General features: G+C 39.7%; 1 protein-coding gene across 2 annotated transcripts in view; it reads left to right on the top strand.

The window, feature by feature from the left end:
• The window catches only part of LOC6524738 (netrin-B), a 60,562-nt gene extending 45,925 nt beyond the window's left edge, over positions 1–14,637 (top strand). For both annotated transcript variants that reach the window (XM_002100546.4, XM_039377311.1), the window contains 6 exons: positions 7,401–7,589; positions 8,277–8,426; positions 8,514–8,627; positions 8,703–8,768; positions 8,861–9,092; positions 9,248–14,637. In XM_002100546.4, the coding sequence (XP_002100582.2) occupies positions 7,401–7,589; positions 8,277–8,426; positions 8,514–8,627; positions 8,703–8,768; positions 8,861–9,092; positions 9,248–9,389 (893 nt within the window). In that variant the 3' untranslated portion in view covers positions 9,390–14,637. The remainder of the gene's footprint in view (positions 1–7,400; positions 7,590–8,276; positions 8,427–8,513; positions 8,628–8,702; positions 8,769–8,860; positions 9,093–9,247) is intronic.
• The last annotated feature ends 451 nt before the right edge of the window (positions 14,638–15,088 follow it).

Genomic DNA, 15,088 nt, shown 5'->3' with positions numbered 1-15,088 from the left:
GAGTGTAATTTAATGCTGCTGCAGTTTTCCTCCTCCTATTTTTCTTTGCATACACAAATGCACATAAACGACGACCCTGGCAGGCCACAAATTACCCGGCCAAGTCCATGAAGCGCATTTAGCCAAATCGCTGAGTTTATGTCTTATAAAAATGCTTGCGTCGAGTAACAGAAACTGAAACGCAAACCCAAACCAAACCAAACCAAACCCGAATCCCATTCCGAAGTCCAAAACCCCATAGCAGAACCATATGCCAAAGACTAAGGTCTCAAAGTGGGCAGGGTTAAGGCCAAGTGACATGGCCAGAAAGACATGGCTAATGTACGAGTCCCAGGAGTAATGGATCGTAAAGAGAAAGGGTTTAGCATACCCTGTAAAATAAAAGAATGAATCGCAAGGTACGAGTAAATTGAGATTTCCCATGAATGAATTTTAAAAATATATATTATAGATTTGGGACTTACTTATAATATATAATATATAATTTTAATTTTAATAGTTTTTGTCCTTGGAATACAGTATTTTGTAAAATGGTTCAAAAAACTCCACAGTTGCCAAAGTTGAGCAGCTGTAAAAGTTCGTCTAAGGATAAATTTCACTATTATTACCCAGAAACCATAAAGTACCATTTCCTAACACATCGACGCAGCTTGAGTTCTATGGAAAACTGGCCAATCAAGTATCTCAGCTTCGTTAAAGTGGCCAAAAGCACCCTACCAAGAGTTGAAGAAGGCTAAATCTGATTTATACCTTTTATTATTATGAGTTTTTGCTGCGTTCAAATAATTTTCCTCGTTCATTTTGGCACTGCCCCGTCCCAGTTTCAGTTTGCCACTTTGCCAGCTTGCCAGTTTTCCATTTGCCATTTACAATTTTAGCAGTCTTAAACTGCTGGGGACCTTAAAGTTGCACAATCCCTCGAATTATGGAGTCTTAGCGCGATATTTTTCTTATTTCCACCCATCGAAATGAGTGCGAGGCAAAAGTTTTCAATTCAATTATCAACGCCCATGCCTTTTTCTAGTTTTTTCTTGGCCTGGGATTGGAAAATGGGTTTTTTTTCTGGGAAGTTGAAAATGCTGGAAATGCTAGGGTGGCAAGTCGATTTGGCTCCGATTTTGGGCCGGCAATTTGCTGTTTTCTGTTTCCCAATGCACATTTTTGGCGTAATTTGTTTGCCAAATTGCGTGTTGGCGTCATCGGCGTTGATGATCATCAACAGCAGCATGGCAGCATCATCATCGAGCCAGTTGTCAACCATCGGTTGCCAGCTTTTTGTGGGGGTGTCGATTGCAACAACAGCATTAATGCCACCCCGCCCACTTGGCCATAAATAATTTTCTGCAGGCAAAAGCCAATTTCACCAGTCGCATTCGGTGGGAGCATCGCTTTTCCGCTTTTCCCGCTTTTCCAACGGAGTAAAAGAGGGCGTTTCGTGCATACTTATGCACATTCGAAAGGAAATTAGTGAGTGAAAATCGGGTTTTCTTTTTTAACTCTACGAAGTTGAAGCTGAAAATTAATTGGTTGTAAAAAACAAAGTTTAGTTTATGTTATACAACAATGGTACCCTTACTTCCTTATACTTTTTTGAATAAACAAAGTAACTGTGCTTAAGAAATACTTCGTTTTATCTGTGTACTAATAGAAATTAATTTTGCTGATTGCGAACAATCCAGTTTTATATCTCATTAGAACAAACGATCATTAAAGAAAACAGACCACCCAAAATAGCGAGGAAAAGCACACAGTGCGGAAAATGCACTCTCGGGCTAAATTTAAAAATCCGTTGCCATTCAAGCAGCAAATATTTTGGCAAACCAAATTTCGCACAATTTCGTTGAGTGAAAAAGGTGAAAAGAAAAAACTGTCAACACATTCTGGTGGATATCATAACAGACTTAGCCGAAAAGCAAGCAAAGTGCTTAGATACGTAGAAGTAACTGGGAGGAAAAATTGAAAAATAAATAAAATTATGCGTGGCAGCATTTTTGAAATCATTGGCACGCGGGAAAAACTGCGGGGAAATAAGCTGGGGAAAAACAGACTGTCTCGCTGCCTTCATGCTTCACTTGTTTTTTCTTTCGTCCCCTTATTTTTACAACATACACATTTAGCCGAATTCGACTTCTGTTCGGAAATGGGCATCCCATTGAAAATTCAAATCACACCAAATTCTAAAACACACAAATCGCCGCCAAGCAAATAAAACAGCAAGAACGTAAAAATAATAATAAAAATAATATAACCAAAGAGGAACGTGAGACGAGCCCATGAAATGAAAGCGAAAACAGGCAACATTTTCTTGTCAACGGGCGAGAAAATTACACATAGCTGCTGGGAAAAAAGTCACAACAATTTACCAGGTCCTGTGAGAAAAAAAAAAAATCAAGGACAATGCCAGCAAACAACTCTTTGTGCAGGCAAAGCAAATTTTCGCTGGATTATTCGTGAGTGTTGGGTTTGAAGATGGGCGTTCGTATATTTTTGCGAGACGGCAAATTTATTTCAATGAATGTGCTGATACAGACACATTAACAATGGCTCGCAAAATGAAATATAATAGGAATTATGCGAAGTACAATAATACAAAGATTCGAGTGGAAAATCACGATGGAATTCGGTAAAAGTCGCTTTAAACTAAATGAATAACAGTTTTATGAAACTTATTATCAATGTTAAGCAATCCAATCGCTTTTTGCCATATTTGATCAAAACACTGATTGTTTACGCAAAAAATCAGGGGAACGATTTTTTTCAAAAATTCAATATTTACGTTTGGTATTTTCTGTATAACTTGGCTAAAAATGGTCAGTAATCTAAAAGAATTACATTTTTTTACTCCTAACCACCAATACTAAGTAACTATATCACTTTTTGACCGACTTTGTTAAAATAATTTTTGGCCAAATTTTCGCCTTTTTTGTAAGGGGTCCCATCATCAAAAATTGCAAAAAATGTGAAAAAAATTTTATTTTTTTCTGAAAACACAGTTCGATAGGAAATTTAATTACGAACTCATCGAGGTATGACATTCCATATTCCGACCAATATTTCGAATGCTGTGATGAAAATAGTGATATTTTAGTCGCAAAAAAACAGAAAAACGATTTTCGGCATTTCGCATTAATTCAAAAATCATCATCAAAAATTGCAAAAAATGTGAAAAAATTTGTATTTTTTTCTGAAAACACAGTTCGATAGGAAATTTAATTACGAACTCAACGAGGTATGACATTCCATATTCGGACAAATATTTCGAATGCTGTGATGAAAGTACTGATATTTTAGTCGCAAAAAACAGAAAAACGATTTTCGGCATTTCGCATTAATTCAAAAATCATCATCAAAAATTGCAAAAAATGTGAAAAAATTTGTATTTTTTTCTGAAAACACAGTTCGATAGGAAATTTAATTACGAACTCGACGAGGTATGACATTCTATGTTTGAAACATTTGTTGTCAAAAAATCAGGATCGAAACTTATGGTATGAAGCACTTTTTCTTTAGGTTGACGGTGGCGCAATGTCAGTTTATGTTGATGAGAGCTACTATTAAAATGAAGTAAACTTATAGAGTCGTTAACAGTTTTTCTCACTATTAAGCTTCATTATGTGCTTTATGGCTGCAATTTACTATTTACCCTATCTGCACCATCTGAATTCGACTACGAAATTCTGACCCTTGCGAGGCATAGTCGTAAATTCTTTTCTTTATGATTTATGGGAACGTGCTTGGCTCATTTCCATTCGCTGACTTTCGGCAACATTGTTCCCCGGAGAATTCCTCCATTCTTCGGCAGATACAATAACCTATACAGATACAAGATACAGATGCAGTCTGGCGCCTCTTGCAGCTCCAATGTGAGTACAAGTACTCAAGATCATATCATATCGTGTTACTTCCCCCCACAGTCTGTCTTCTTTCGATTCTTTTCCTGTCGAGTTCTATTTTTCTTTTACTGTTTTGTGTATTACTTTTTTCGTTTTCTCTGCTGCTGCCACCAGTACCTCCCATTTTTCTCCATTCGTATGGTGAAAAAATTTAGACATTTTGTAGCCAGTTTATAGATGGTATGGTCTGCTGCAAAATCCCCTCGACGTCCCACCGAACGAGTAGGAGAGTACTCTCCTCCACAATTGGGGGCCTGTTTGGTTTTCGCCCATAATTTTTGTGCCGTTTTACAACAAACGGGCACATAACTCTCAGACTCGTCGACTTATGAACGGGGAATGAACCAGTCCGGTCCCGGTCCCGGTCCCGGCTTATCTGTCGGCGCCGGGCCTCATCATACCCAAACCCCAAACCCCATACCCCAAACTCTATACTCCATACCCAATAGCATATACCATCTACGAGATACCCTCTAGCAGCTACCCCTCCTCGGTTGTACTGGGTGCCAAATGATTTTCACATGTTTTCCTTTATTTTCCTTTATCTCGGAGCACGTTGCTGTTTTCGCACTTTTGTTGGCTTTGCATGTGTTTTACCACTTTTCCGTTCGTTTTCCCTGTCGCATTTTCCACCAAGTGTTTGGCTTTTAATTAAAATTGCAGCTAAATTATGAACTTTTCTTTTCTCGACCGTCTGCAAATTTTTCTTTGCACAGACCCGATGGGTCTGGGTCTTTACCTCGACCTGGTACGTATATCAAAAACTATTGGCAAGCAAAGCGAAGAGAATTCTTGGTCAAGATGTGCAAAATTTCACCGGCCGCCTGGCCCAGTAATTGAAGTGAAGTTTTCTTTCCCGGGAAAATCGGGAATGGAAAGGAAAGAAAAGGAAAGAGTGGAAAAGCACAGAGCACGTAATGGGGCCGCAGCAAATGAACTGTGAAGTAAATTCGCGTAAAAATGCGTTTTATTGTTAACCAATTAAGCCGATCGACTGCATCGTTGGCCATGCTTGAGTAAATCCCACACACAAACACACACACACCGAAATGTACGATTTTCACAGTTTTTCCCAAAAACCAGAGGCCACTGAAAATTTATGTGCTACTTTGGCTAATCGGCGGTTGCTTCGAATATTTTAGGTTGATTTTTGTTTGTGGCTTTCGTCGTTAGACGTGTTTTTTTTTTGGTTCTTCTAATTGTCTGCCCCGGGGAATTTATGTGTGGCGTCTGTGTCTCTCAATACCCGTGGAATTTTTGCGGGATTCGCCTCGTTGAATGTGGCTTATCGTTCCGCAATATCAACTCAATTACAATGCGTGTCAATGGCAATACGACAATAGGAAGCTTCCACGAAAGCCATTTGGCTGGGGTATAAAGTGGACGCCAGTTGGCGGTCAATATCATTATTATTATCATTAAAAGCGATATGGGTAAACGAGAACGAAATAAAGCTGGTAATAAGATTCATATTGACGCAGGAGCCGTGACAATGGGATTCGAGACGAAGATGAAAGGAAGCTCTGGATGATGAAGAACTGCAAAATGAAAGGTGCAACGAACTGGGAATGCTCTTAGATTCGTTATAAGCAAAATGTAGGATGTATGATAATGGAACTCAATATAGCACTTCATTTCATATACTTTTTGTATTATTATCACAATTTCTGCACACAAAACACCACTCGACGGTTTAAGCCGCCTTTTAAAGCCATACTATGGCCTTGACCCCGCAGAAGTCGAGTGTGGAGTGTCGAGTGAAAATAAAATCCATTTTAAATTGTGCACTGGCTACGATGATGACACAATAGTGGGCTGAGGATGGGGGCGGCACATGTTGTGTGCCTGCTGCCGGGATAAGGTCCTTCGATAAGTATTCCCATGTGTCTGTCCGGGGATTCTGGATATTCCGGGTATTTCGGGTGGCGTTGGCTCTATAGGTCCATTGTTGATGCTGTTGTTATTATTTGCCAAATAAGCGAACGGCCATCCGCGTTGTCTTCCCGCCACGCCCACCGCCTCCAGCGGCTCCAGCAGCTCCTTTGTTGTCAGCCTTCATCCTTCGTCGATGATGCAGACATAAGATATGAAAAATATGAGGCAACAGCAATCACAATAGTCGCACCAGTCACCAAAGGCAATCACCAACTTCCCAACCTCGATCTCCAGTGCCGAGAGTCCCCCACTCCAAAGGCGCTCATGCGTGGGCATTGGCGGACAATCCCAGTACATACATTTATATAACCACAGCTGGGGTCGAAAAAATAGTGGAGAATATCCAGAATGTCTTAGGTATTGCCTTCCAAAAAAATCAATTATTCCAAAGCAGCTATAAAATCAAATAAAGCGCATTGGACTTGAAATTACCATTTAAGGTTTGTTAAAAGCTATTACCACAGCTAAGATATTAACCTCAACTGTATGATGTGTTCAAGGAGGACACGTGTGTGTCTGCATTTGTGTATAAATCACCCTTAATGCCCCTGGCCCTAAAATGCAGAGTGTGGGTGGAATGTAATCGAAAGAAACTCCACGGAGAAACGCCACACAGAGGAGCAACGTCAGAGGTCCTGGACACCGGGAACACCATAAATTGAAGTCAAGTGCTGCCAATTAGTTGCTAAAATTATTTTATGATATTTTCCGACTAATTAAATGAACATTTACGTTCCGCCAAGTGGGCGGTGGTTGGTCAGTCTGGAAAATCGATAAGGAGCCGCACGCAAGTAAGAGCATTAAAAATAAAGATACAAAAGGAAGTTCCATACAACCCGCCCAGCAGCACAACCCACAAGAGCTGCCACCCTTTCTACCCATTTTTATTTTTTCATCAATCAAGGCAACTACAACAAGAACATCAGTGCCCACAACAACAACCATAATCAATCATAACCAAGACAGGGGGGGGAGGGGGAATAACTCAGCTGCCCCCGCCCGCACCTGTCCGAAAAATAGAGCACGTAACAGTTTCCCATCATTATTAATTATTTATGAAATCTACGGATCCGGACCGGATACTACCATCCCATCCCATTCCATCCCATTCCATCCCATCAACCACCCAGCGTCCAGCAGCTGGAAAAAACGAGGGCAACGGCACTGGACTGCCCGTACTGCCATTAAATGATTAGCTCTCCTCGGAGCCGCACACCCGATGGTGTTATCCTTGATAATAACCAAATAGGAGCGGGTTAAGCTCGTTAGGTCATGACGGTAATTCGGTGAAACTGTGTGTAACCGATGGACCATCCTGCTTGCGGTGGCCATTTGTTCGAACTTTTTCGATTCTCAGATGGAAAGTGGGTACGATGATGTGGGAAAAGGTGTGCTCGCTTTCTGCTGTTGAATGCATAATAATAAGGCATTTAATAAAGTTGCATGCATCTAAGCATTACTTTTTTAGGGATCTTCTCTTTCTACACATGTGTAGCTTTCTGTATTATATATTTTCATATATATTTTCCTCATAATGATAATTATTTTCTCCTGTCTCTCTCTATTTTGCAGTGTGCCAGTGCAACGGACACGCCCGTCGCTGCCGCTTCAATCTGGAGCTGTACAAACTATCTGGCCGGGTTTCGGGAGGTGTGTGCTACAACTGCCAGCACGATACTACCGGAAGATACTGCCACTACTGCCGCGAGGGATATTATCGGGATGCCACTAAGCCGCCAAATCATCGCAAAGTCTGCAAGCGTGAGTTCAGCTTTCTCTTGTCTTCTGTACTCTGTCTCCTGTCTTCTGTTTTCTGTCTTCTGTCTTCTGTTTTCTGTCTTCTGTTTTCTGTCTTCTGTTTTCTGTTTTCTGCTGATTGAATGAGAGACAAGGCAATGAGGTGGCCAGTTATAAGCATCCACATACATACATATATGGTATTCTGAGGTATACCCGTTTGATGTTGAAATTGTCTTTATCAATCCGAAAAGAAATGATGTTTCTAGCATTTAATATAGATGCACAGTTTTGCGCTTTGTCTTAGACTTTCAGTTAGTTGCATACAAGCTACCTATGTAAAACAGCTGAAGTTCAGCCATTAGGGATTTAATTAGTTTGACTAGTAGTACACGGGTATTTGTAATACATTATTATCCCCTGTAGTGGGTATGCTACATTTCTGCTCCTGTCACTAAATGTCCGACCTGTCAGGGTATTTTGCCCCAGCTCCCCCCCGCTTTATTGATAATAAGCTGTCATCAATCAGTGGTCCCATAAGCTGTCTGCCAAACAGATACAAAGACAGACAGCTGTGCGGAATAGATAGTTGGATGGCTGGCTGGCTGGCTGGATAGATGGATGCATGGATGGATGGATGGATGGATGGTTGGATGGTTGAATGGTTTGGGGATGCGCTCTAATGAGGATGACATACCTCCCTCTTCACAGGTTGCGATTGCCATCCAGTTGGTTCGACGGGCAAGACGTGCAATCACCTGAGTGGCCAGTGTCCCTGCAAGGAGGGCGTCACCGGACTAACGTGCAACCGATGTGCCCGCGGCTATCAGCAGACCCGCTCCCACGTGGCACCCTGCATCAGTGAGTTTCCAAGAAATCGAGATCGCCTTGAGTCGCACCCGGAATCCATGGTTTCTAATCCCCCGCTTTTCTCATTAAAATTAACAGAGGTGCCCACCAATGCGAACATGATTCAGGCCGAGAGCGCTGGCGGCGGTGGAGGTGGTGGCACTGGTGACTACAAGGATGGTGGTGGCTCGCAGGTCGAGGAGATGAAGAAGTGTAAGTACACTGAGACAAAAAAAAATAAAACAAATGCAGCAACGGGGCAGAAACATATGAATTACTTATCCACAGACTGCGGCAAGTGCAAGGCGAGTCCCAAGAAGCTCAATCTCAACAAGTTTTGCATGGAAGATTATGGTGTGTATAGTAATATATATGTACATTCAAAAATATAGTATTCGGTTTATTAATCTGTTTAACTTACATTCATTTACTTGCATTACTTGCAGCAATTTTGGCGAAGGTGATTGGCCACGATCGCGCCTCCCAGGACATCAGCACGGAAAAGTTCTCGATAGAGCGACAGAACGAGATCTACAAGTACGAGATCAACATCCAGACGATCTTCAAGCGGAATCCCATGTCGGGCACAACGAGTTCCCTGCTCGGAAGGGGCAATATGATGCTGCTGGTGCCGCGCAAGAGCATCGAGTGCCAGTGTCCAAAAATAAAGCTAAACAAGTGAGTATTATGTCAAAGCTTGGTAAACATACTATGCCATCGCATATATAAATGGCATAAGTACCAAGCCATAAGCATTGCATATATGCAACTCACTGGCCTTGGAAAACAGCTAACATCTAAACCTATTTCTTGAATCTCCCAACCCTTTTCAGATCATATCTCATACTTGGACGTGACTCGGAGGCGGCGCCCGGTTACTTGGCCATTGGACCGAGCTCGGTGGTCCTTGAATGGAAGGACGAGTGGTCGCTACGCATGAAGCGGTTCCAGCGGCGGGCACGCAAATGCAGTTGAATCGAACCGGAAACGGAATATGTCAGAGCGGATTTCAATTTCACACACTTGGCTAGGTATCGGTTTTTGTATAAATTGTACAGTTTACTCAAGTTTCTCACCTTCTTCGGCATCATGCTATAAATTAATCAGCATCGGCATCGACTTCCTCAACCGGAAGTAGCCAGTAACCACCAAACCCCCCCTCCCCCCTCCCCAGCCAATAGCCCGTCTATATAATCTCAATTCCTATCCAGATAATCTCCTTTCGGGGCGATCTCGGTATCGGTCTCTAGTCTATAAAACGCTTTTACACAACATCATCAGCAAACAAACAAGCCATCCCCCCAACAATCGGAAAACAAGCGAAAACACACAACGTACATCGTATTATCCCCGCCCTTTTATGACCAAACACCAAATGCTAATTACAGTTACGTGCCAATGGGCGTATGGGCGTGTGGGCGTGTGGGCGTGTCCATAACGGTTATGCATGTGCTGGCCATAAAAAACAGTTATAAATTGAAAATAAGTGCGAAAAAGAGCGGTAACATCGCGTGTCGCGCGATTCTAGACAAGCAAACAAACTGCATTTTGGGTGGCAAATGAATGGGCAATGCAACCGAATGGGGTGATGATGGACAAACAGGTCGCGTCGACACATAAGTGCAGTCATAAACCATCAACACGGCTCTCGAGCATCTGGCAAAAAGCGTCAACACACTTGCCAATACTGGGTGAACTTGGCCAAAACATGTGACATTTATTCAAATCAAATGCAATGCGTCAAAATAACACTTTCATTCTTTTAAATCACCCGAAACTTACTAAAGTCTACAAAGTTCCTGTATGTGCAATTAATAAATGGAGCAGCCTTTCTGAATTCATAAATTACTACATTTTTAGATTGTATTATAAAGCTAACGTAACTTCTCTGTAGGCATTCATTTACCTTTAAAATCCATAAAAACTTAGGGCCGATTGATAAGCATGTGGTAATACAAAATGAAACCTTTAACTTGAATCCAATGATTTTATTTAACTCAAAACACAAGACAAAAATTAGTAATTAATGCCCATCTGTTTCAACGCCATTAATAATGAGTATCAAAAATTAGGCATCATTGTCTAAGCTTTCAATGTCGATATTTTCAAAGGCTATTAATTAAATATCTTTTAACTCTTATGTTTTAAATGCCTATCATAATACTTTGCTATACCATGCAACCAAAAGTGAATTTAATTTTCACAAGTGCCAAATTTCTATTTAAATATTTACCATTTGTTTACTAGTCTAGCAGTTTTCATGTGCACATATTTATTTTACTCTAGCAACGGATATTTGTGTTTTGTCCATATGTCTGTTTCTTTGAGATATATTTGCACAACTTATGCAAAACTATGGCAATTGAAAAAAATGCAGTATTTTCCTCTTCCAATTTATAACAAATATTTGTGGACTAAAGCTGCAAGGGTATTTAAATTCAGGTTTCGAGTTTCAATTGGTATCATTTCTGAATTTCTGAATGTCTGCATTTCTGGTTTTCCTGCATTTTATGCGGAGCAGAAAAACGCCTCTCAAGAATTTATGCAAACAGTTTTGGCCGATAATTATGCACATGTTTATTGACAATCTGCTAGTTGATTTTTCACGCGCTTTTGCATACCAATTTGTTTGATGGATGCATCAATAAAAAAATCAAGGCAGCGAACAGCGGCAAAACACGCATTTAAAATGCATTTTATTTGAATTTAATTTTCAATTTGAATTATGCATGCAAATTGTGAGCGCATCAATTCCGGCTCGTTCGCTTCCAAATACATTTGTATATTGTATATGCATCTACGTAAACTCGTATGTGTTTGAAACTAAACGAAACGAAGGCGTTAAGAGTGAGATTGGAGGTGTTAAGGGTTCGGGTTGAGGTATCGGTTGTAACTTGTTTTTGGAGCATGTGTAGGCCACGCTTGAACACTTGAAACTCATCCCGGCAGCCTCACGGTACAGTGAACACAGCCCATGACGGAAATACAAATCTAAATCGATTTTAAGTTCGCTTCTTCTAACCTCACTCGATTTACACTTCTCTTTTCAACGAACTTTCTCTAGAATGGAATGGAAAAAGTTATGGTCATGTACTGGGTGCCCACTGTACCACTCGATAAGTATCACAGGCAAAAAGCAACAAAGAGACACCCAACATGACGCACATAACATAAATTGAACAGCAGAAGCAAACAGAAATATTCACAACAATTTAAAACCTGAAAATTCTTTTGAAATTATTGCAAATTAATGTAGTCTCCGTACAAATCAATATCAATATAATGTGAAATGTAAGGCAAATGTAAAATATATTTATTTGATTAACAAATATGGAAAAACGCTAAATTTCTGTCCGTGTACAGAACAAATGAACTTCGTGGGCTGAATCGAGTGATATGCATGCCCCTCCAATTGCAGTTACATTTTTTTTTGATGTTGCTGCGGATTAAACATGTTTCGAGCTCAAAAATGTAACATGATATATGACAGTCAAGTGTCGAACTTGATAAATGTTTTAATGAATTTATTTTCGTGTTTATATGCTGCCAGCCATCCATGAATCGAGATCTTTAGCTGACTTTGGCTGGCACGACACCTACTCTCTGGCTCTTTTGTGGCCGTCCAATTTCAATGTATTTCTCCCCATCCACATATATGTATATATATATATATATGTCCACACAGAGCCATTCACATATTATTCAGGTCCGACCGTGACCATGATGTATGATAAATCAAAATGGGGGCAACATATGCAGGGACAGTCCAGAGTTGGACAGTTAACATGCTGCGGCATTTAAGCCGAGATTTGTGTTCGCATTCACTCTCCGCCCAGGGACGCATAATTAGCTCTGCTTCTGGCATCTGGATGTTGATCTGGATTGGGACTCGTATCTGTTTCTGTTTCTCTTGCTGTTTCTGTTTCCCTTGCTGTTACTGTTGCTGTTACTGTTTCCCGCTGGCCAACGTGGCGTATGAGTCATGGACACACACGTGTGTGCCCACCGCACACGGATAATAATTTTGGAGAGCATGTCCTGGGGCAAAATAAATGCAGAATTGTCAACTGTCAACTGTATACGTTTAAACTCATTTTTATGCAGATGCTACCGTGAAAAATGTGAATGCTAACAATTCAAAGGTATTGGACATGCAAAGTGTTTTCATTTCAGTTATATTATTGTCTGCAATAAACTTAGAATTGCCAAACTCCTATGCCCCGAAAAATTTCAATATGAATTCAATTAAAATATTTCAAAACTGAGCCTTAAATGATGATAATAACAGTATTTCGGGGGGTTACAGGTTCAGTTTACATTTCTCGCAATTTTGAATCTTGGTAGGATAGAACTGAAGCCATTATTTGGATCAACCCCTTTCACCTGCAACTTCCAAAAATAACATTAAATACATGCTAAAAAAAAAAGAAGAGGGAAATGATTCGGCAAAAAACAAAAAAGTGGGAAAATGAAATGAGAAATTCAATTGTGGCCTCGGTCTGGTCTCGTCGACTGCGGCCGGCTTCATGCCTTCATGCATATTTAAATGAGATTTTGCGTTAACTGAATTTTTCACCGGCATTCTCCAGATGGAAATGGTTGGGGGGGCGTGGCCAGTCGGATGCGTGGGCGTGTGGCCCTCAAAAAAAAAACATATTAATTTATATAATGTACGAGTACGCACAGAGATACGAGTATAAAACATTTATATAGATTTAAATAAATTGGGTTCTTCTCGCGTGCTTTTTATTTGTATTTTTATTTTTGCCATTTTTGTCGTTCATTTAACTCAGAATGGGGCGGGCGGAGGCGTGGCAGCAGGCGTGTTGTCGCATATGTATTTTAAATAGGATGCAGGCCCATTAGCATATAAATTGACACAGCGACAGTTGAGTGGATGAACAAAAAAATAAAAATAAAACTCTTAACCGAGAGGCTTGACGATGAAAAGGGGTATGGTGGCTCGTAACTGTTAACTAGCATTTGGTCAAGAAAATACAACAAAAGCAGAAAAATAAATAAATAAATAAAATTACACAACATTTATTGAAATGCCCACCAAACATCAACGACAAAAACACTATTCGTACCACAAGAACAACAGCCCCAAGCTGACAAATTGACTTCCGTTTCCGCTAATTGAAAAACAAAATGAAATTTACTTCGAAAGAATGAATGAAAAGTACTTAATGAGAGAGAGATGCAAACATAACCAAATTAGTCATTAGTTGATATGTCAAGCCGTTTATTTATTTACACACCTTTTTTTCCTAATCTTAATTATAAATTAATACGCCTAAACGCAATATATTTAAAAACAAAAGCGAAAATCGAACATGAGGAGGGTAAGAAGCAAGAGAGCTAAAATGTATTTATATGTTATATGGAACCCGAACTGGAAAGTTTGAACGATCCAATGGACTTACTTGTAGATCACTTCCCTTTTGGTTTGCGAATGCATTAAGCATGGCCTACTAATCACATATCCTTCGACCACACACAAATAAACACAATTAATTATTGAATAATGTTTTTTTTTTATTGGTCAGACTAATATGAATATCAAGCGTGTGTGTCCAAAACGAATTATTCATATGGTAAGCTAAAACAAAACAAAAAAAACAAACAAACAAACCCATACATACATATAAAATATAAATATAATCAAAAAAGAAACGCAAACATTTTTTTTCTTAGATTTTTTGTAAATACTCAAAAAACGTAAGGATTGAAGAAGAAGAAACGCTGAGGCAAATAGAACTATATATATATAGATATATATATTGATAAATTGATTACATTTTCGATTATTGCTAATTATTATGTTGAATCATTAATTGCACACACACACACTTACACACACCCACAAACAAGAAAAGGCAGCAGAAGAAAGCAAGAGAAATTCACATTGTCTGATATTAAAGTATTGTAGTTGGTACTTATATAATATATATATATATAGATATATATATATATATATATATATAAATAAATATAAAAATATGATTAATCATAATACATAAAGTATGCAATTTTTGTGGCAAAGAAAAAAATTTATCAAAGACAAGCAGATGGAGGAAATCCAAGTTATATATATATCATTTATGTGTACTTGAAAAAGTAAAAAACCCGAAAACAAAGCAAAAAGAGCATGAAAGTTTAATCGAATTAAGTGGACAGATTGCTAATAATAATAATAAAACTATAACGAAATCAAAACTAAGTATGTTGTTTAATATGGGACAATTATTTTATGTGGTATATGTACATATATCCAAAAGGTAAGAATATTTTTATAGAAAGGTGTAACGACTTAAATCGAATTCATAAAAAATATTGAATCAACTACTGATAACCTTTGGCAGCATCAGGCTAATGGAATCACAGGAGGTGCCCACCACTTCTTCTCACGGCAGAGGTGGCTCATCTGGATCCTCTGCTCTCCTCCGCTTCCGGCACTTATTAGTATGGCCCCCCCCATTCCGAAGCATTTGGAGTTGGTGGAGCGGGGTAGTCCTTATTGATTTTGCATTTGCATAAGCAGTTTATTGTGCCAGGCAGGCACAGGACACACTTTGCCGCCGGGAGCCGCATAGTGATGCATACTTTTTGGGGGGCAGCGTTGAAGGGACACCGGAGGGTATGGGAATGGGTATGGGAAACCTTGCCACTTG

Source organism: Drosophila yakuba, chromosome X (assembly GCF_016746365.2).
Source record: "Drosophila yakuba strain Tai18E2 chromosome X, Prin_Dyak_Tai18E2_2.1, whole genome shotgun sequence".
Classification (NCBI taxonomy): Eukaryota; Metazoa; Arthropoda; class Insecta; order Diptera; family Drosophilidae; genus Drosophila; species Drosophila yakuba.
Note: the sequence above shows the minus strand (reverse complement) of the source record. Positions and strands in the feature narration are given on the sequence as shown.